Below are 22517 nucleotides of genomic sequence, written 5' to 3' on the forward strand. Positions count from 1 at the left end.
GGGTTGTTGGAAGTCTGCAGTTAGCAGTTCTTCTCGTGGAGTGCAGTGGGCTTTGGATTTTGAGCAGGCAAAGTTACAGGCTACTTAGTCTACGGTACTAAGGCCAAAGCTGTAAACAGCATCAGCAAACACTTTAATTTCATCCTTATTCAGGAAATCCACTTATCACTGAAAAAGCCAGTTGCTTTCACTCTTTCAGCTACAAAAGCCATTCCCTGTGGGTAGATGTTGAAAAATCTATTTCTTATAGGCTCAGCTGAGAAAGGTTTAGGATGGCCTGTAGTGTATTCGTATTAGGAAACATTAATTAAAACAGGGGATAACTGAACAAATAAGCCTCCAGCCTGGGTAGTTGTACTAAACTGCAAGTATAATGCAAAAATGCCGTGAAGGAAAACAAAGCAACTTAAAGTTTTACTGGCAAATTTGAAAATATGCCCAAATAACAAAACTGAACGATATGCTGTACTTGGTGACACCCCCCCCGTGAGGTGTAAGATCTGCTCAGGTTTCCCAGAGGAAATAGCTAAACAGAAACATAAAGCTTTAGGAGAAAGATGGGAGAAGAAACCAAAGTGAACACCGCTAACAAATTACCTAAATAATAAAAGGCACTCGCCAGTCATTTTTCTTACCTGTTCCAACATCAGGATTTGGCGCAGTTCCTTCTTGAGATCAATAAACCGATCGTGATAGATGGCCATGGACCAAGGTTCCCTGAAGTAGCTGGTTAAAAAAGAAGAAATTTAGTTATCTTGTGAACCTCTCATTAACCACTAATAAAGTATTTACCTGCTTTTTTGCCTTTATAAATTACAGTTCTGGACCCATCATGATCGTTTGTTCATAAAATGCCTCCCCTAACAGCATGGTCAATCAATTCTTTTAATGGATGTTCCTGATGTACAGCCAGCTTCAGTAATTACATTTAAAGTGGCTTAATTCAGAGCTGTGGCAAGACCCAGTGAAGAATCCTGATTTTATCAGAATTTAAAAGCCTGAAGACCTGTAAAGAACGGTATCTCCATTATCTGTCCTCATTTGAGAAAAGCAGATTGCAGGATTAACTGAACTGCTGCATAAACAAATTAAATTTGTGTAGACAATGACACAAATGTTGTTCATCATTAAGGTTTCTGGATTAATAAAGGCCAGAAAAACAGGCCATCGCAGTGCTGCAATATGTTCTTTGCACTAGTACGCTGAAGCTAAATTGAACCTATTCTAGGAGGAAGCTCTTGTAACTTTTTCTTTCAGTGACAGCATTCATGACAGCATTCTTCTGTGAAAAAGGAGTAAAAGGAAGGAGAGGACATGACTCGATGCAGAACCTCAAGGCTGTACATATAACTGGAGGCAGCTAGATTACAAAGCTGTGATTTATTTCTCTTTCCTCTATAATGAAAAATAATTTTTACAGCTTCAGTGAGATGCTCTGTGTGCAATTCCTGTTAATGCTATCTGGAGTCAGGAGGTGCACCACGTTCATCCCGATAATGACTGAACAGATGTCAGCAGGGTCACCCAGGAAGGTTTAAGATGGGTGCCTTTGCGTGGCTGCGACCGATGTTCTCATCTTTGGAACGGCAGCAGCATGCTCGGCACTGCTGTCAGGAGTACGCGTACGCTATCACTTGATTCAGTTGCATGGTCTTTAAATGAACATCTGGATAAAGCAACTTAAAAGGCACTACACAAGTTTAATAATTGACGGATCTGCCTACAGAAAATGTGCGCAGTTTCCTTTTTGCAGATTTTTTTCATTAATGTCAAATGGCAGGATTTCCCCCCTCCCACTCTTTGAATGAAGCTTCAGCTCTCACTAATGCCCTGCGCAATTAATAACACTTTGTGCACCTGGCAGAACTTTGCTGGTTTTTTTACATACTCATCCCATCATAAGCTCTCTTCCCCCTTCTCACTGTGCCCCTTCATCTGCATCTCTCTTTGTATCGCAGGCTGGCTGGGGCTGCCTCTCCTAGATCTGCACCGTGTCCAGCACAGTGGGGCTCTCTCCGATAGTGTCAGTAAATATTTGTACTGTGAAAACATCTATTACGAATACTGCGTTCTTGCTGTGGTAAGTGCTGCCCAGCCTAGGAGTCTCTGGTGGCACATTACCACAACTGATACTACCTATTCATTTGGATATGAAATGTTAGAAAAGATGAGCCCGGCTTTAAGTATCTTTATTTAAGTAATTATATACCTATAACGTGCAGAGAGGTAGAGGACAACAGGATATTCCCCAAATATTTAAAACCCCTTCAATTTCAGAAGGAAAATCCCACCCAACACAAACCTTTGACTCAATGTTGATATTAGATAGCAAAGCAGGGAAAAGGGGGGTGTTATACAAAAATACATTAAGATAATTAAAGACTCTATTTTTACTGATATGCCCTGCTAAAAGCCATGTTCCACTGGCCAAACATTTTGTTTTCAAGCTGGCATCTTAATTTCAATTCTAACCCTGATAAGGTGATTTCATCTCTTGATTGAGGCGCATCTTCTAACTGCCTTACCTTGGTTAAGTTGTCCACCTACCTCACTGAGATGTTGCATTAAATGATGTTTATAAAATGTTTCAGGGATGCTACATACTACTGCTACTGTTACCAGCTCAGCCTATAACTGCATTTTTAACTGTTCCTGTCAATATTCACAGATTTGGAGCTCAAACCTGAAATGTGTCACCCAGTTTGCAACGCCCTTTTTGGGGAATGGAGAATGTCTTATCTGTGTTTTATAGATAGGCTGCCAAGAGGAGCTACCAGTAAACAACATTTACTCCCAGACTCCCTTTACTTCCCTTCACCTGAAGAAATGTAACCACCAAAGGCAATTTAAAGATATGCTTCACAGAAACAATTCACTTTCTTTGCTGGCTTTGCGTTTTTATCTATTTATCTTTTCGGTTAGAATCACCTTTCTAAAGAGGCACATGGTGTTTTTGAGAAAGCAGATCTACATATGGCTGCTAAAGGGAAGTTTAATAATGAAAAAGCCCATTTGAAGCCAAACCAACAAGTTGACTTTCTGAGGCTCATTCTGAATTTTATTACCACTTCAGCAGCAGTCCCTAAGGGCAAGCTGTAGAAGGCTTGAAAGTATAATGCTCTTCAGTATACAAGATGAAGCTGGCATGCTACCAACAGAGGCTCAAAGGCTCCTCAACTATCATGAGAACGGCATCTGCCACATGTGTTTGCACCATTTAGTCTTTCATAACCTGCCAGAGTGATCAGGCTAAATATGTACAAGATGACAATGTTTGCCAGGAGCATAACGGGTTTTCAAACTTGGTCACTTCCTAACGGGGATCCCCTGCTGGCAGACTTTTGTATCGACAGAAGCTATCATAGGAAGGCATTTGTAACGAGATGGGATGAAATGGTCTCCTTTTGAAGACAATAAGCGACATCCTTTTTGTTGCTAGGAAGCTGGTATCGCCTTTCGTTGACAAACAATATTTAAAGTCTGTTCTGCCTCATTTGTGATGTGTAGCCTACATTAGATGAAAGGGAAGAAGGGGGAAAATATTTAGTGGCGTTCTGTACAAAAGACGTGGAATCCTTCCCTTTTCAAGAGATACAGCATTAAATAAAATGGACAAAGTTGGCCACTGCTAGCAAGCAAAAACAGAGTATGCATGCACATGGCTTTCCATCTGAGAGCTATCTGTATTTATTCTCCATTTCATCTGCAACTACACACCACTTTCGGAGAACAAGGCTTCTGCCTCTGTGAAAGCTAATTCTGAAGCTGCCGTATGTCCGCGGTGCGTCCTGGCACTCTAAAGCAGAGGCAGCGAGGGGACCCGACACTGACCTCTGGCGTGGTTTCTGCCATCTAAGTCAGGTATAACGGCACGAGATGTATCACTGACAGCAAGATGTTAAAGCCAGAAAATCTTAAAAATTGAATGAAAAACATTCAGAGTAACACACTCTGTTCGTACAACAACAAAACAAAAAGCAAGATACAAAGTTTTAAAAAAAAATCAATAATTGAAGTTTTTATAAATAATTTTAAATCCCATGACAAGAAAGTAACGGTGGAAAGGTGAAGACCAGCTCTGTAGAGTGAGCTTATCTACTCTGGTAACCTAATCTTTTATCATTTGCAAGCTTGGCGTAACTGTAATACTCATACAGATCAGTTTTATCACACCACTGCAATGTTTTCCAAACTTCTGCAAGGTGGGCTTCCCTTCATGAAAATGAAGCAAAGCAAGGCCCGAATAATTTCCACTTATAAAGATGGGCTTCTGAGGACCATTGTTGATTTTGTCTTCATGCATTTCATATCGTGTGCTTTTCTTGGAAAATCTCAGCTGAAATCCTCTCCAAAAAAAAAAAACAACCCACTGGTGGAAAGAGAAGCTGAAAGCAGTGATATGAATGTATCCAACATGGCAAAAAAACCAGAAACCAATTTTTAAAAAAGGTTTGATTTTCTTATTCCTCTTAATGTGAAAGTAAATCTCATTATTACAGCCTGAAAAATAGTTGTTTTCTTTTTAATATGAGGATTGTAATATGTTTTTAATTACTTCCATTCCTTTTCTTGCTGCTTCCATGAGCCCGATGACAGCAGAGATAACCGGTGCCACCACGGACAGGCCTGTGGGCACACCTTATGCACTGGGAATGCAGACCTGATGGCTCGTTAAACTACGTGGAATAATCCCTCCCTGCAGGTGAGCTTATCAAATTACCAGAGTGCATGTGCACGCTGAGACCGCGCTCTAGTGCAGAATCCAGTTAAGGGAATTTAAACTGCAGCCCTAAGCAGCAGGCACTCGCTGCTGCCTCGCCTGCGCTCCCGGTGACTTCTCTCTGCTGTGAGACCGGGACAAGGCGGAGGATTTTCAAAAGCTCAAAGGGCAGGTGGGCACCCGTTCCTTGTGATGATGCCTTTGAAAAATCCCTCTGCAGACTACTGGCATGTTATTAACTACGAATTTTGAGGATGCTGTGTCTGTCGGTGTTCTTTTGCTACTCAAAGCTTTTATGGAAACAATAACAAAACCAAATTCGACTCCTTGCATCTCTGCTATCCCCACTCTTTCACCGACACACATAAACTTGGAGGAAACAACTAAGTACAGAAATGCAAATCTATGAAGTGGTTTGAATCTGTTCACAACTTTTGTTAAATGTCTCTAAATAATCATTAATACAGATCTCTTGAAATCACATTCATTTCTTCACAAAGCAGTCTACAATTCACTAGTGACCTGCCTTACGTCCCATTAAAATCAGTGGGACTCTGACCAGAGTTGTATCTTCCATCATCCAACACTGTAAGCATATGCAGAGCAGCACACTTTTTTTGGTACACAATATAAGGCAGAGTCATTGATAAACTTAATCTCCTGTTAATCTGTAAGTAGCTTTCCACACTTAGTACAACCCAGTGAATTTTCAAGCTGGATGTCCATTTTCTGGGTTTAAATTTATTTTTTAAGAAGAAATGTAATGCTTGAAATGCAAAACCTCCAGGCTGTATCAGCTACATCTGGAAGATACTCTATCAGTTCTCAAATACGCAGACCTCAGAATATTCGAAGTCATTCCTCAGCACGTTTGGATTCCTTAAACTTGATTGACTTTGGCAGTTTATGGAAGCTGAGTTTCTCATTGGTACTTTTGGTGCACCATGGAAAAAGCTACCCAAATGCTGGTGTGCTTTTGCTGCAGTGTATCTCATTCCTTCTTGTTTTTGCCACTATCTAGTCAATAAGAAGAAAGCTGCTGCTATTACAAACACCATGAACCAAACCAGAAGGACAAACACTGATGAAATTGAAGCAGCTTGTCAGCTGACACGGGCTCAAGTATAATACAATTATGCCAGGAGTGCCTATGAAGAGCAGGGAATTCCACTTCCCGGGAGTGGGGAGAGGAAAGTACTGCGGTGGTTTGGGATGCAATGCAATTTTAATTTCCAGGTCATTCCGACATTACTTCCCAAACACAGTTTGCAGATCAGCAAAAGTCTTTTCTCGAACACAGGTGCACCTAAGAAGAAATGTTCCATTTTGCCAGGAAAAGAGAAGATGCGTTGTTTTGGGGACAATATATGGATGTTTTTAAGACTCTTAATTACAAAGATATTGTGATTCCAGTAAAAGATATAGAGTATTTCCAGATACACCTTGCATAGCTGGACCAGGAATCATAAAGTGTAAATTTAAAGACAATATAAATAAAACCACTGAGCATTTCCTGCTAAATATCATCTGACCAATAATTTTGAAAGACAGCTTGTTTATGTAGGTAAAAAGCAAGACTAATTTGTGTAAAATCCCATAAAGCACCACCTGAAAGCATTGTTCTTAATCACAAGGAACATAAAATGTTCCCTGGCTTGCAATTTCTTACAATTCACTTACATGACCAAATCCACAATGTCTTTTCTTTGGAAGACAACTAGTTTAAAACACGTGGTTTACAAAATCCTTTCTTCTGTAGCTGCAATAAGAAAACATAGTGCAGTGCAACTGATCTTGCCATTCTTGCTCAAGAAAAACGGCCACTGAGTCCAGACCTCGTAGAGGACAATACTCATCCCACTGGGCCCAGTCCAAAACCTCACTGGGGCTACTGCAGAGACCTGCTGACTTGGGGGGGATGTGGGTCATGGTTTACACTATGTATTCCTTGCCAGCATCTTCACTTTGCAATGCTGGTTATCTATCATGACTGATAAATCATTTCTGTTTTCTGCATTTTTAATATCCTGGAAATGTTACGTTAAAGTGCCATTACCTGGAGGCACCATCAGAAAGCAGATCTTAGCAATACTCGGTTCACGCTGAGATACTGCAGTCCCTTCCTGTTCTAAGTATCCTCGAGAGACATTCTCCGTTATTTCAGCACTGGAATTTGGTAAAAGTTTAGATACTTTACTAGATAGTAGCAGTTACTGTGTAGCTGATTCTCACTGAACAGCTCTTTAAACTTTCTAAATTCTGTGCTCTTTAAAATTGATATAAAAACATTGCTGTCTGCTCTTTTTATGAGGAAATTATGGCTGACCCCGAAATAAGGTTTATTGCATTTTTTCACATAGTACTATTTCACACGTAATGTATTATGAAAAACAATTAAAAGGAAATTAAATCTGACGCACAAAATCAACAAATATGCCATGTGCAGTGGTATGATTGCTTTTCTGCAATTACTTGTTTATGAATTCAGAGTTCAATCATTCATAATGGTTTGCATAATTATTAACATGAATCAGCAAGGTTCGACTGCAAATTAATGTGGTAAGATTCAACCGACTAGCCTTTACTTACTAATTTGGACATGGGGTTTCTTAGTAACGTAGCTCTTCATTAGCAAGTTAGCTGCTCCTTAAAAACTACATTAATATATAGAAATCTAAAGCCACCTAGAGGGGTCTACCATTTACATTGATTTGCTATGTAAGTACAGATTTACCAGTGCACCTTGGGGTTAGCATTTAATTCTGGTAGCAAAAAAAGCTGTTAGTGCTTTGATATCCCTTCATGTGTTCCTTTTTCCTTATCCTGTCTCTCTCTTCATAAAAAGCACACAAATTTTCCTCTAATTAGGCTGTAAAGTGTACTGAGTAGCATTAGTCCCTCTCAGCCACGCTCACTACCTGCCACATTTCCTTTCTGTTTTTTTTCATCCCTGCAGAAAATAAGTCTCACCGTCTGCATGATGAACAAAAGCCTAAGGTGGAATCCCTTAAATGTAATCACGGTGTGCTAATGGTATGAGATCCGGCAAATTCCAGACAGCAGTGCATTCTAGTATTTCTCTTAATGAACAATCACTCCTCATTTTTGAAAATCTGGTTTAAAAACAGCTTTTCTATGTAGCATGCATTTCATGTTTAAATAACTGCTGATTATCCAGGCTATAAGTAATAAATTTATATCTTTACCTAATCCTTTTAAAAATGATACCGAAAACATCAAATGTTCTTCTTTTTCCTAATTTATTTGTTATATTGTGAGATTTATTAGAGTTGCATCAATAAACAGTCCAGTGTGGTATTTCTGCTTAAACTCTCATTAAATGACACTGCTTAATAAATCACTTTTAGCCTAATGTAAACAGTACTATGATGTGTGAATTGAACTTAAGTAGAAAAGATCTACACGGTTACTTTAAAATAAGTAAATGTTGTTCATACCGCTCAAAATATTTTTGAGCATTTAGCTTGTACAGCTAATACAAAAAATGTAATGTGAGCATAAATGACAGGGTTTGAAGAGAACAGCTAAGGAAACATCCAGTGATATCATTCACTTTTATAGTTTCTGGGTGGAATTTTCCAAGGCATCTTAGTGAAAGGGAGTTTGACTCCCTTCATGCATTTCTGTTGCATGTTTGGCAGCCTTGCGTCCTATTGCATATCAGTACCTCTTGCTGTTGAAGCTGTGCCACTTTGTGTAGAGTATCCCTTACTTTTTTCAGGGTGATTAGCCTCTTGGACAGCAACACCCACCATGGCCAGGCTGCATGCAGGAGAAGGAGCACTAGCCTGTTTTCGTGTCACCTTGCTAACAGCAGTGAATACAGATCTTCTAACAGACATCTGGGGTGGATCACCACAGATCTATGCATGTGTAAGTTGCTCGTTCCCTTCATATGTGAGCACTGAATCCTATCTGCTATTCTGGCACTGGGAAAAAAATTCCTTTTGTCACTACATTTCAGCAAAATCCCCTGTACTTTTCGTCCCATGCACAGGTATTGCCAGAGTCATAACCCACCCTCCCAACTCCTACTTGCCAAAGAGTCTTTGGTTAATATCTGCCAATGGGGGCCTCTCTCTACGGACCTGGCCCCTCATGTCACCAGTCCCCAAACTGACCTTTGCACATTGGTGGACATATAAACCACAACTCTGGAGATCCCCAAAGCTTGAAATGGAGATGAGGCACTCAGAGTGCCTCTGCATCTTGTTGCAAATAGCTTTGCTCCCATGTGATGAACAGTGGCAAGTTCATCCTCCTCATGGTGCTACTTGAGAGCACTGTGCAGGGTAACAAATTGTCAATGAGTAAGACAAGTCCTTAAAATGCTGGAAACCAAGTTATTAAAAAAAAAAAGTAACAAAGTCTTTCTGAGCTCAGCTTGGATGAATGTGCCTGTAAGGTTTCTCCACTAATCGTCCTTTAAAATACACGCTGCCTTCTTGGACTCCTTCACAGGACTGACCCTGTAACGTTCCTCAGCTCTTAGCTGGACTATATATACAGCAAAATCTGAATGTCCAGCCTGTGTGCACCAGGATGGCTCTGTGATGCAAACTGAAGCATAGTAAGTACTGATGACTAAAAGCACATTTCTGGTAAGAACTAAATATAAACACAATATAAATAGAGCACTTAGTACTCTGTGTTATGTGTTATTCAAAACACTGATTGCTACACTATGCGTATCAGCATAGTCTATCAGCATGCTTTACAAATTGTTAAGTACCAGAAGTGATTAACATACAGCACCTTACTAACTTCAGCATTACGCAGAGAGTAAAGTTGGTGAACAGGTACAAGAAGAAACTTGAGCAGGGGATGGCTGAGCAACACAACATTTCAGAGGGTGCCTTTTAGAAACTGATTGACATAATGATGTTGCCTCTGACAGGACACTACATCACTGTCAGCCCAAATCTGTGCCTTTTCTCCAGTGATGCTGCCTTTGCTGCACGCACTGTCATGCAGCGGTGGTACTCCTTTGCCTCATCATCAGTATTACTGCCACATTAATGTGATGCAACCAGCATCATAGGTCATGACTGAAAACAAGTTCATTAATACAGTATTACAAAATCCCAAGTAAAAAAACACTCACACCTAATTTGATAAATAAGCTATTTAAGTATTTTAGAAACTAGTGGGTCAGATTTCTATGCATTATGTTAGATTTGGTTTTCATTAATGCCAAATGAAGCCTACATGAAGCACTTCTATCTCATATTAAAGGCATGATGCCAGTGAGCGTCCATTTGGTTGCCAAGTATCAGGAGACCCCTCTAATTATCCATTTTGTACTTAAGATGCAGCAGAGGGAGATTCCACCGCTCTGTGGACACGTTCCATAACGTGGCAACTGCCTTACAGTTGCCTTCATCTCGGGAGAATACAAAAGGGTGTAACTGGCTGGTTACATTCCTCCTTTGTGAAGCAGTATGGAGCACTGATGACCAGTAACGAATCTATAAGCTTAAAAATAAAAGAAAAAAAATATTTCTGAGCTCTCTCCCCACCCCCCTCTTTTATCTGCTGCTACAGCAATGGAAAGAATTTGAAGGCCTTCAAGTGAGCACCGGAGACCTCTGAGGGAAGGAGTGTGGTACAGGGGACACTTCATATGAAACCTACTGGAATTTGCTTTCTTTTTCCTTCAAGAGAAGTCTTCCCTGTTGGAAAGAGCCTCGCTCTTGGGTGCTCAAATTCCAGTTGCGCCTTTTTGAGATGCAACCTTATGAGAAATGAATAAAAGTTGCAGAAACTCCTGCCTGAAGTGGGTTCCAAATCTAGGGAGTAATGCTGTTAAATTTCCAGGTGAAATAGAAGGTTTGTATACAAAATCCTCGGCTTTAGGATACTGTGTCTTTGGTTCCTATGGTTTTGCCTGCCCTGACATCAGACAACTGCATTGTAAGACCTCTCTGCTCAGGAACATAATGGCTGAAGGCCCAGATGGAACGAATACACCTACCGTGGTGGCATGGGGCAGATGGAAGGGTGACCGTTGCTGATGGCAATGGTGCCTTTTTCTTGTAGCACAATGACAAGTGAGGATGAGACTTTTCTTGGTCAGTAAATATTGCCTGTCCAAGGCCCTGAGAATTTGCCCAGCAGACCTTGGCATCCTATAAAACAGTCAGAGGGATGAAGTGCATCCCACTGTGGTGCAGTCAGAAGAGACAGCTGTCTGACTGGATGTGGTCATCTTCTGGCCTATCTCCTCAGCTGTTGTTTGCATAGGTAGAAACAAAAACATTGGCTCTTAAATTTGTGTTTAGCTAAGTAATTAACTGAGCCCACTCAGACACTACTCTGAAGTAAGCTGGAATACTTAACACCTATAAGAATCAGGCCCAAATATGGCTGCAGATGCTTAACTATAGGCAATTATTTTTGAAAAAGACTTAATATCTGTTGTTATCACGTTAATATCTGTATCACTGGGATCACAGCTAAGGCAGCTAGGCATTCTGAGGAGCATATATTTTAACTACGCAGTTGTAGAGTTGCACCAAGACCTCCTTTAAAAATGTCCATAGTACCTGTCTGCTAAAAAAGGAGAAAGGAAAAGTAACTTTAAAACTCTTTAGTTCCATCAGATACAGCATTGGCTGGTTTAACTATGAGAGCTAAAAGCATTGTTTCCCTGAAAAAAAAATTAATTCAAAAGCATTTGAGGCTTTCAGTGAGCTGTGAAAATACCATAATATGGAGGAGGAGTATCTAACTCACTAAAAGCTTACACTCTCAAGTGCGCTAGTGCATTTTGTAGCCAAGTGACTGTGGCAATATAGTCAGATGATTTTATGCTGGCTTTTTCGGTGACCGCTTGCTAGGTTCATAAATTCATGAACTTAAAGTCTTAAAGGGCAGCAGTCTGAATACACATGATCAGTAGTAGTGCGACTGGGGCCATCAGACTGTTGGTCTTGCAAATCTAGGGGCTGAGGGGCTTTCTTCCTGGCATGAACTAGGCTGGGACAGCAGCCGCTGGTAGACCCCGCTGACCTGCACCAGGGGTAGGGCCATGCATGCCCACCACCCTGCTTAGCTTCCTCCACAAAGTACATTTACTGTAGGGGGAAGGGAGGAGGTGAGAGAAGTGATTTCAATCTTTCATGTGGTTGTGGGTCAAGTCCTGCAGCTTTTAATCATGTTGAACTCATACTGAAATCAATGGAACTTTCTTTCAGCAAAAGGAAATGCTATTTATCTCATTATTACCATTAGTTGCCGTTTCACGCGCACAACCGGAAGGGGTTATTTCTTCAAGTTAGCTGAATCTTGAGGGCCTGTTGTTAATGCTAATTTGAAAATGGCACTGGCACATTATGGTCAGGAAATCCGGTATCATGGGGTTAACTTTCAGCCCTTATACTGAACGCAAATCAGTGAGGAAATTCATTGCTAGGTGCACTCTCTAATTATTTAAAAGATAATTTGCATGCTACACAGAAATAAATTAGCTCCCAGGTGACAGCTGTTCCACTGTGTCCATTCCTGGAACTAGATGCCATGCTGGGAAATCTAAATGCAGACCAAAAGATTAAAACATTGTACTTTCTTGCCTCATAGGAAGGCCCTCCCCAAAATAGAGACATAAAGAAGGGAGGAGGGGAATGAATGTTTCAAACCAGCAAGTTCAGAAGCTTAACCTAACAAACCACAACATTCTCACAGTCTACATTTTCTTTTCACCAAGGGCGCTTCACATCTTGCTAGAAGATACTGCAAGTGGATGTAAGTGTAAGTGTAATGTGTACTAGTTTAAAAGGATTTTTTTTCAAAGTCAAAGAGAGAAATTCAGTTCTCACATCAGGTTTGCATTCACACAGTCACGTGAGATCATTACAGACCATGTGAACACCACCCAAAACGGTTTTTCTTCTTTTTATCACACATAGAAATCAACGAATGCATTTTCATATTCCTCGCCAAAAGACGACCAGACACCGCTTTTTATCTACATAAAAGCCTCGAGACAATCTTCATCTCACAAGAGATGCTAAAACATTTTTCATTTTAATGGTTTTCTAATAGATAGTCTTCTCATGGCTAGGTTTTAACACTGTATATTGTTGTATATTGTACATATATATTTACATTGTATATAACATTGTATTATGTGGATGTATATATATTGTATATATGATATTTTACATTATGAGACTACATTATATTGCCAGCCTTTTTCCATTGCTCTACATCCTCCTGAAAGAAGCAATTCCCTGTGCCAATTTGCTTTGTGCTAGGACTGTTACATGGAGATTACAGGCAGTTTGCTTCCTCTTCTCACCGTCTCTTCCTTTTCTCACTAGTCCTTTCACGCTGACTGCAAAGGGCTTTCCTTTACTGCAGTGGGTTGGCTCTGCTGTCTCCCACCTGTTAAACTAGCTAGAGAATCTATTCTCCTCATAGTATAGACATTTGTAACAGAAATATCAAGACTGATACGAATGGAAATGTGTGTGTGCGTGCATGTATGTGAAAGCACCGGAAGAAACAAGCCAGCAAGGATTAAAGAACAGCATATGTTAATTGCTACAGAGCAACACATGTGATTTCATTCAAATGACCGAATAGCAAGAAGAGAAGGAACAAACCTATGTAAAGATAAGGTATAAAGATGATGAAAAACAGGACTGGAGGCAATAAAATAACCAGATAAGAAAAACCTGGCAACTGTGATTCAGGAATTTTGCCACAGGCTAATGAGAGGTGAGATAAAATAATGAGGCAAAAGATCCCAGACAACATCCACATCTAAAGGCTGTAAAAGACCAAGTCCAAAATTAGTTCATCATCACTAATTAAGAAGAGCTCAGGAGATGTGATGAGGACCTGATAAGCGGTGTTCCTCTGTATGGCACACTAGTGATCCTGGCCAGACCACCCGGACACGCAGGTGTCATGGTGCCTGTCAGTAACGTGGATGTGAGAGGACCCTGGCCTTGCACAACTTCAGACCAGTTAAAATACAAGCAGTCTTGCAGGAGCTGATGACTCTCCCAATGAGTGTATATGCTGCCATCAGATAAAGCTGCCCTTCTTACTCTTACAGTGTTGGCTGGCCTGACTCATCCTATTAACAGATCATCACTGGGTTCTTCATCTCTCTTGAGATTTTTTAAAATCTCTGTGGATGTTTAGAACTTGATCTTACTTGTAATCCCCCAATCAGCTTGTGCACTGTGTGGGGATCCTATCACGATCATGAGAGCAAGGGAGGCTAACACATTCTTAATTTCTCTCATGAAGAAACAAGCTGTCCGTTCAGAAAGTTAATGTCTCATCTCTTAAAAATCTGTGTGTGTAGCTATCGAGAGTGCAGGTAAGTGCAGCTGCACTGAGGTCCTTGGGCTGGGCTACATGCCCAACATGCAGCAACAGAGAGAAAGGGGACAAATGCTGGTTTTGTCAAGGTCAGGAAAATACTGCTACCTGTGTTGCAGGCAGAAATCCCAAAGCAAGATGATTTATTTTTCCAGATGTTGATACTGGTGTGAAACTTGCTAGTACATATAACAACTGACACTGTAACCACATCTGGGCAAACAAAGGCGTAAGTGTCTGGCAACATTTGTGGTTCATAGAAAAGATTAGGTCACAGCTGTGTTTGCATATTGTAACACCATGAAAAAGACTGATGATACCTTGCCACAACCTGAATATTGAGCTTCTTCCAGTGCTCAAAATGTATTAGCTGATCTGCATCAGCTGTGACAAGGAAAGAAAATTATCTGTCATCTTAGCCCGTATCTCATACGGTTGTGTCATCCTCCTTCAGTTTCTACTTAACACCTATTGACAATATACTGTTTATGTGAACTTTACATTTGCTGTGTGCCATTCCTCTCTTGTAAAACAAAACCAACATTTTCTATAAATCAAAATCAATCCCTGTAGCAGCAATAATTCACAAGTTTCACACTCCTCTCAGCAGAGGCATACAAAGGTCTCCTGAAGTGAAATCTGTAAAGAAGCATTTTTGTCCAAGAAACTTTTAAACCTCACAGTTGAAGTTTGGGTTCATCCTGTCTTTCAGTACAAGATGAGACAGAAAAAATGAGGAGCTAAACTCTGTAATATTTACAATGAGGAGAAAGTGCAGGAAGAGGACTGCAAAACACATCAGAAGACTTGTGAGAGCCATACATCCAGTCCCAGTGAAGCCCTGAGTCCTTTTCAGTGGACTTCACCCTTTAAGACGGCAGCTGATACCACTATTCTCAAAATACGGCACACAAACCAATCTTTTGTCATTAACCAAAGGGCTTGTCTGGATCCCCCCTCCTCCCTGATTTCAGCGGACATTCTCATTTCTCTGTCCTTAGCAGTGTACAATGCCTTATCCATATTCTGGTGAAGCTATTTGACACTGAACCAGCAGAAGTGCAAAAGCTAGAGAAAGAGGTACGGGAATTCAGAGGCTCTTAAGTCCCTGTCTCAAGATATGAGGTGCTTCATTCCTAGAGATTTTTTTGAACCAGTAGATTGCTATTATCATGCAAAGTTTCTTTTGGACCACAGCACATCCTTTACAGCAAACTTTTACAAACTGTTACCTAAATAACATTGTTTAATCTGAAAATTTTGCTACCATTTATGCCTTTCTTCAGATCAGTTATAAATATAACAAAATCAGACCTGGAGACTTTTAAGGGACCACTGTCAGCTTTGTATCATGATAAAAATTTACCATTTGTTCCTGTGCTTGGCTTTCTGTCTCTAAACCAGCTTACGTAATGCGGTACTTCACTTCTCTACCTGTGACAATTTAGGTTCCCAAGCCACCACTTGTGCAGGATTTTTAAAAATGAAAATCAAAATAAGATGTATCAGCAAGTTCTTCTTTACCTCCTGTTTCAATTACGTGCTCAAAGAATTCTACCCCATGAATGAAATTCAAGGCTGGGGTTTTTGTTTGTTTGTTTGTTTTAAATCAAGCTTGGCCTCTAAAGCACTTGTTTTCACTGAGGCATAAGGAATAAAACAAGTTTGAATTTTTAGGCCAGGTAATTTTTTAAGATACGAAATTCTGGAGAAGTAGCAGAAGATTAAAGATACGGTAGATCGCATTTTTTCAGATATTCCTCTCTCCATAATAACTTCTTCAATTAAGTTTGCATTTCCAAAAGCAATGAAAAATTCTCTCAGAGGAGATGGCACACAAATATTGGCTAAAAATAGCCAGGCTCTTTAGTCTCTCCCACCACTTGAGAGAACCTCAGTCCTTGCCTTGGAACACCTAGTCTCCAGGACTGCCCTGTGCTTGCTTGGGCACAGCGGGCAGAGCAGAGCACCTCAGAAAATCTGCAAGACCTGTTTCACTGCTGCAAAGTGCAGTGGTGGGAGAAGCCCTGCAAGTTGGATGGGGAACCTCCACTAAACATGCAGAGTCCTGAGATAGCCTCCAGATATAAAACTAAGTTAAAGTAACTCCCCTACACAGAGAACACAGTCTAGAGGATAAACTTTAGGGTTTGTTTTATCATCAGATAAGCAGGTAAGTTGTTGAGTGTGACTATCATCATGAGTGATTTAAAATCTCCCTAGAAACCTTTGGCTTAAAAATTTGATTCAAAGTGACAAAAATACTGACTTTTAAAAGTGACTTCTGAATATGAACCTTCAGTAAAAAAGGATTGTTCAAGTTCAGCTTAATGAGTTAAGCCTACTGAATATTCTAAGCAAAAGTCATAAAGATACTGAAATGCTCTTTCAGATGAAAGATGGTCAAGTAAACCACCGCTCCTTCTCTAAATAAATCTCAGACACGCAGCTCTTTCCAGGAAGGCCAGAAAGCCTTCAGGGCTTGCATTACCACTGATAATGTTGCCAAATAATGGAAAATATTTTTTAAAAAAAAAAAATCTATCTTTTGTTCTAAGGGAAAACAGCCAGAAGATAAACCGTAATAAAACAAAACTAAAATTCTGCCAGAGTGTAGATTTTATGCACAATGTTGAGTTTCTTACCTGTAAAGATCTGTAATCTGCCCTTCATTCCAGCGATAATAAAGATCATTAAGAAGACGCTCATGCTGTCCATACAAGCAGATGTAGTTGGAGACAGGAAAGGGTTCCTTTGAAAAGCAGGTGATGCTATCTACCATACTATATTTGTTGATATGCATCCTGAAATAATTCCCATGTCTTGCCTCTCCAGTTATAATCTCCATACCCTGGAACAGAAAATATAAGGAAAGCTGTGGAGATGGAACGAACACCTGACTTGTCATACGTACAGGATCAGCTAGGGTTTCCTAGCTGATATTCACCATTCCTTAAAATCCACAACCCTTTTTTTTAAAATCAAGAATTCCTGGTAACATGATTTATACAACAAGGCACTTTGGTATGGTTTGGACACAAAGATTTTCTCTGTGGTTTAGACCTCAATTAACTGCACACAAAACTGTGCAGCATACGACTGCACGTGCAGCATGGCCTTTGGTTGCCCAATCCTGAGTGCCATTTGAGACACCTAAGGGTATCTGGCCCATCTGAACTAGGCTGGCAGTTATGACACAGGATCCATGGGAGACCTGTGACCTCCTGGAGCAGCAGCTGGAGGTCAGGAGGGATGCCCTGGGGCATCCCAAACAACACTAGATGCCTCTGTTTAGGCAACTGAATTGAAATCTATTCATCCTTATTTATTATACAGAGTCCATATTATTGCATACACACGGCATATCATAATTTACTATAGGATACCATCCTGATGAATGAAGAACACACCGGTATACTTTTATTCTCTCTCCAGATTTATAACTACACATATATATTTTTATATATGTATATACAAACAGTATATGTGCAGAGTCCAAACTTGTGGCACATTGTAGAAGCTATACGATTGTAGGCAGAAGGCTGATACTACCACATTAATCAGTTACAAGCAAACTTCAATGTTACAACTCAAAGATTTATCACATACCAGTTAAGCATTTTTGGCTTTGTGTAGACATTTTCCAGTAGTCGGAGGTGTGATGTGTTGGAACAGCCTTCCAACGAGGAAAGAAATACCAAGAAGGATCCTGTTCAGTTCTAAAACAACCTTCTAAATTTTATAAATGGCACTACGTACTAGATGGTTGCCTGCAACTGCAGGAGGCTGGGCTTGATCTCTTAGGACACTTCCTTCAGGCTTTTCCTTTTAGACTTTTAAATGACGAATTACTATTGCCTTAATATATATATTCACACACACAAACACATACACATATATATATGATTTAGAATTGCTTTCAGTGACTCCCTGTTGCTAATTTGAACAGAGGCTGCCAAGTGTTGCTAACACCAACTCTACTATCAATAAAAGAATAATGTTAGATGTTGATGCTCAAACCGTAGCATTTAGTTTCAGCTAGGTAAATCAATCACTTAATAAAAGACAAAAATGTAAAAATTTGTTTCAAACCTCACATTACAGTGGGATGATCAAATAGCTTGAAGCTGTTTTTTAAAGCTGTATTCATGTTCCAGTTTTATATATTTCTAAAACCTGTTGCTAGGCTACAGTAACCTTTGTTACTTCCACATCTCTCAGCTAATACATTTCACTAGCTTCTCTTACTTCTTTCTTAGGAAATTCTTTTAGGATTTACATGAAGTTTCTGGAGTGGCTTTAAAGATGTTCCCTTTTCAGACAGCAGGTAATCAAAGCTGCAGCAAAAGAATTCTAATCATGTTCTAGCAATTTGGAGTAACAAAACCAATTTTCCTCTCCCTAATAGTCCTTTCTGCTTCCCAGTACACGCTGCTTTGGACAGCTCATCCTGCATCTGCAAAGCTGGAAAACAAAGGTGAGCCATGCTTTGATTCCTGCCCCCAAAAGCATGGATTCCTTTTTATGAAAAATACTATCTTTCTATAGACCATTGCTGTCCGAGTTTTAAAATCATCACTGAAGTAGTCTTTTAAAAGCCACTCTCTACATCAACTACAAGAATGGGCTTGATGCAGAAATCCCTGAGGAAAACGTATAATCTGTATGAAAATCTGTATGAAACAGGAGCTTGCCTAGGTGGATGGTCCTCTCTGGCTTTAAAATACATGAATCTAGTCCTTTTCTTGTTTCACAAGTCAGCTTCTCCAGTAAGAGAAGCGTCTCCACGTTTGTGTCATGGGACAATCTCCCATGTAGCCCAACCGTGTGAAGTGCTTCCCTCTTTCCCGTTCAAAGACGACTTCATGGTTGCAGCACTAGCTATTTTCTAGCACTGAAGTATGGAGCATCCCTTCCAGAATATATTCTTTTCCTACTAGTCTAGAAAATCAACTGAATTTCACTGATAGACTATGAAGTTTTATCATCTGTATGCATTTATAGCACCTTATTCCACGGAGGAAAGCGGTTAAGTGCTAAGGCTGAAAGCATATTTTAGTGAAATCCAGCTAATACTATCCTATGTCCTCTTTATAGAAATCGTGCATCTTTTGAAAAAGCCAAATATTAGAAAGTATGGAAACGGACATCTGAGAGGTTCAGTTAGTTATGTAATTCATACTTTTTCACCAGCTGTACCTGATTTATACTATGCACCCAGGCTTAGCTGACTGGATTTGTTCTTATGCAAATCTGATGGCAAATACCACCACTACCTTGATGTGTTGTGTATTAAATATGCGCTAGGAACTTCAAACGCAACATATTCCATATGACTGAGAAAGTGACTTGTCTCTCTCTACAGAATCAAGCAAAAAGAAAGCCATTCTGAGAAAGAGGGTACTGAGGAAAAGCCAACATGATAACCTCCCAACCTGTGCTGAGACAAACGGCTCAGGAACCAGGCACAGTGCTGAGCCACCAACTCTGGAAAAAAAGGGTCAAGGAGTTGAGCTGTGGTGCCCCATTAGGGAGCTATTTGAACCCAAAGTGCTACAAATAGTCATGAAGAGTTCAGGGCATTAGGGCTTGACAAGTATTTCCTGCCTTCACGGACCAAAAACCCCTTTGGTTTCGGTTGATTTCATGGCAAAGGAATTAAGAACTGAAGTAAAGAAGTTAATCAGATAATCTTATCTATATGTATTCCACATTTACAATATGACAGTGAATTTACATTAAAATAAATTAAATATTTTCAAATAATCACAGAGATTTGTTTTTATGTGGTTTGTTCCATTCCAGAGTTTACTGATAAGCCCCAGCTCCGGAAGGTCTCTAAATACATACTTAAACCCATGCTTACTCAAGGTATTTTTTAACATGCATGGTACTTATGCATGTACCTGTGCTATCCTAAATAAGAACATCTTTCCAAATGGAGGACGAAACAAAGAAAAGTTAAATAATGTAACTTACATGATCACACAGTGCAAGTTCTAAGTCCAGGCGGATGGGGATTTCTGGTTTGGAAATATGCAAGTAATTATAACCTCCAGGAAGAACACCTCCTGCCATAAATGAAAATATGGTTTATTAAATCATAAACAAAGAAGAAAATAAAGTATTTGTTTGCCCTCCTTCTCCCATAATCTTTTTGTTTGTTTGTTTGTTTACTAAACGGCTCTAAAAAAGAAAACAAGGAACTTATTTTGTTTTGATGGACTTCATGTTACAAACTTTTTTTTGGTACTCTTATACATCTTGGTGCAGTAGCCACACATTAAAACGTTCTGATTATAGTTTTATTGATCTTGAACTTGGAATAAAGACACTGAGTTTCACTGGAAACACTCCATATTTACTGCAATATAAATGAAAGCACAACTTGGTCCATTATTAGCAAAAATCTACAGTGTAAGCTTTTACTGCAACTCGCCTCTTTACACTGACTATATAAGGAGCTTTGAGAACTTTGCTGCCATTAGATGGCATCTTAGGTGAGTTGGACCTACCCTTATTATATAACAGCAAAAATACCAAAAAGGGTATGAAAGTATAACAGAAATCCATTTTGACATACCTTTAATTTTACACCCTTTGTACATGGGGATGAGTCTATCTGTGCCTTCTGGTGGCTTAGAAAAAAGCTTACGGGTTGGATCAAAGAGATTCAGCATAGATGCAGCAAGCTGAAAGCCAATCTCTCTTGAATTGAAGTTGCTGTGTGTCCATTCATCTACATAGTATCTCCTGGAGTACTTTGTTAAAGGACCTGCAGCCCTGATACTGACATCATTAGTACGGAATTCGGTATCGATCACAAGTCTTCCATCAAAAACAAGGCAAGCATCATTAATTGCCTTAAAGGTTTCATAATCCACTGCCCTGTAGGCAAAACTAAAAAATGCCTAAAAAAGAGATATAAATAAGTGTAGGTTCTTATACATTAGTTACTGGCTAATTTCATAAATCAAAACCTACAGTTCGTTCTGAATGTTACTTATTTTAAAAAACAAGAACATGAAATAAAGTATGATTTTACATACAGAGATAAATCCTTCTGATCCAGTATTTACAGCTACTAAAATTAAAACAAAGACAGTAGAGGGGAGAATTACTAAACTAGACTCATCTACTTCTGGTTATTAGATGACTTTTATTTTAAAAACTTTATTATTAACTATATCAAATAGCCTGAGTGGATGTGCATATTTTCTGTGTTGGTTTTCTTCTTTCAAATGCTCAAGCCAAACTGAAAAACTAAGTAATAGAAAAGTACAATTTACTTTGCATTTTAGCAGGATAACTGTATATTACAGATGTTTCTCCAACTGTTGTTCCTAACTGTTTACCAAACTATGTTACTATGGCTACCAGCACAGGGCCATTCAATGAAATGGAAAGATAGGAAATTCAAATTGTTCAGAGGAAATGACATCCTCATTCAAACTACAGCGGCAGAATTAAAGCCAGTAGAAGCTGTGGAGGCCAAGACGTTTGTGAGAGGTACAAAAGGACTGAATATTTACATGAAAAGGAAAGCATTCAGATTTATTATACTTGATAGTGACGTAGATTTTGGAAAGCATATCCAAACTTTGTCAGGACTGAAACACATCTCTAGCTATTCCAGATCTGGATAATACTTGCTTTAGGAGGCAGACTAATCTGTACCTCCTTATTGCTTAGGGACTACTGCCCCTGCAGTGGCTGGGGCTGGCCACTCTCAAGAGACAGGGCACAGGTCCAGGTGGACGTCAGATCCATCTAGATCATCCAGGTCAGCCCAGAGGAGGCTGTGTCTGTAAGTAAAGTACTTGGTACATTTGGCAGTCAGTTATTGCATCTGGTAATGAGCACAGCAGATTCCTATTCACTATGTTTTGGTTTACGGGACTGAAAAAAGATGTGACTTCCATTCTTTGAAAACACTGCCTGTGCTGTCTTACTCCTTACAGAACTGGCCCTGAGGTAGGGATTTATCTTGGGATGAGCATCTACTGAAGCCATGAGCTCGTTTTCCCCACAGGAAGATTTCAAGGGCATTGAAAGAAAATCACCCTAAATCCTTAAATTCCTCCTCTAAGTCTCAAAGAAAAAAGCCAGTGATAATTCCCTTATTTTGTCTTCTTGTGGCACCTGCATAGTCCCTCTCCTGGGACATGAGGAAGCAGATCAGACCTCATCTCCTCAAAATACGAGCTAAGGCAGCACCACCACGACACGCACTACAAAGCAGGTGGTGCTGGAAGCGGCCACCGATTCGTCCTACACATTAGGCATCGGTGTGGAACAGATGTGCACACAGCATGTCATGCAAAATGTGCTGGATGCCTGAAGAGCCGCTTTGAAATACAGCGCAGCGCGAGAGCGAGGACTGCAGGGTCCCGCCACAGCCCTCGCCTTTTGTCTGCCTGCTCCGCACAGACTCCACGCA

The 22517-nt window shown here is 39.9% G+C and overlaps 1 protein-coding gene and 1 long non-coding RNA gene across 2 annotated transcripts in view; one reads left to right on the plus strand and one right to left on the minus strand.

Moving 5' to 3' along the window:
• Window positions 1-22517, minus strand: part of CFAP61 (cilia and flagella associated protein 61) — a 125561-nt gene that overhangs the window by 15675 nt on the left and 87369 nt on the right. Inside the window, exons 22-25 of the mRNA XM_076335266.1 lie at window positions 20661-20988; window positions 20057-20148; window positions 16723-16928; window positions 636-726 (exon numbers count right to left, since the gene is read on the minus strand). Coding sequence (XP_076191381.1) covers window positions 636-726; window positions 16723-16928; window positions 20057-20148; window positions 20661-20988 — 717 coding nt within the window. The remainder of the gene's footprint in view (window positions 1-635; window positions 727-16722; window positions 16929-20056; window positions 20149-20660; window positions 20989-22517) is intronic.
• On the plus strand, window positions 2954-19781 carry LOC143158826 (uncharacterized). Its single transcript, XR_012995069.1, has 4 exons — window positions 2954-4702; window positions 8463-8614; window positions 9203-9311; window positions 19443-19781. It is a non-coding gene; the product is annotated as an uncharacterized LOC143158826 (long non-coding RNA).

The sequence above is a fragment of the Aptenodytes patagonicus genome, chromosome 3, assembly GCF_965638725.1.
Source record: "Aptenodytes patagonicus chromosome 3, bAptPat1.pri.cur, whole genome shotgun sequence".
In the NCBI taxonomy this organism is placed as follows: Eukaryota; Metazoa; Chordata; class Aves; order Sphenisciformes; family Spheniscidae; genus Aptenodytes; species Aptenodytes patagonicus.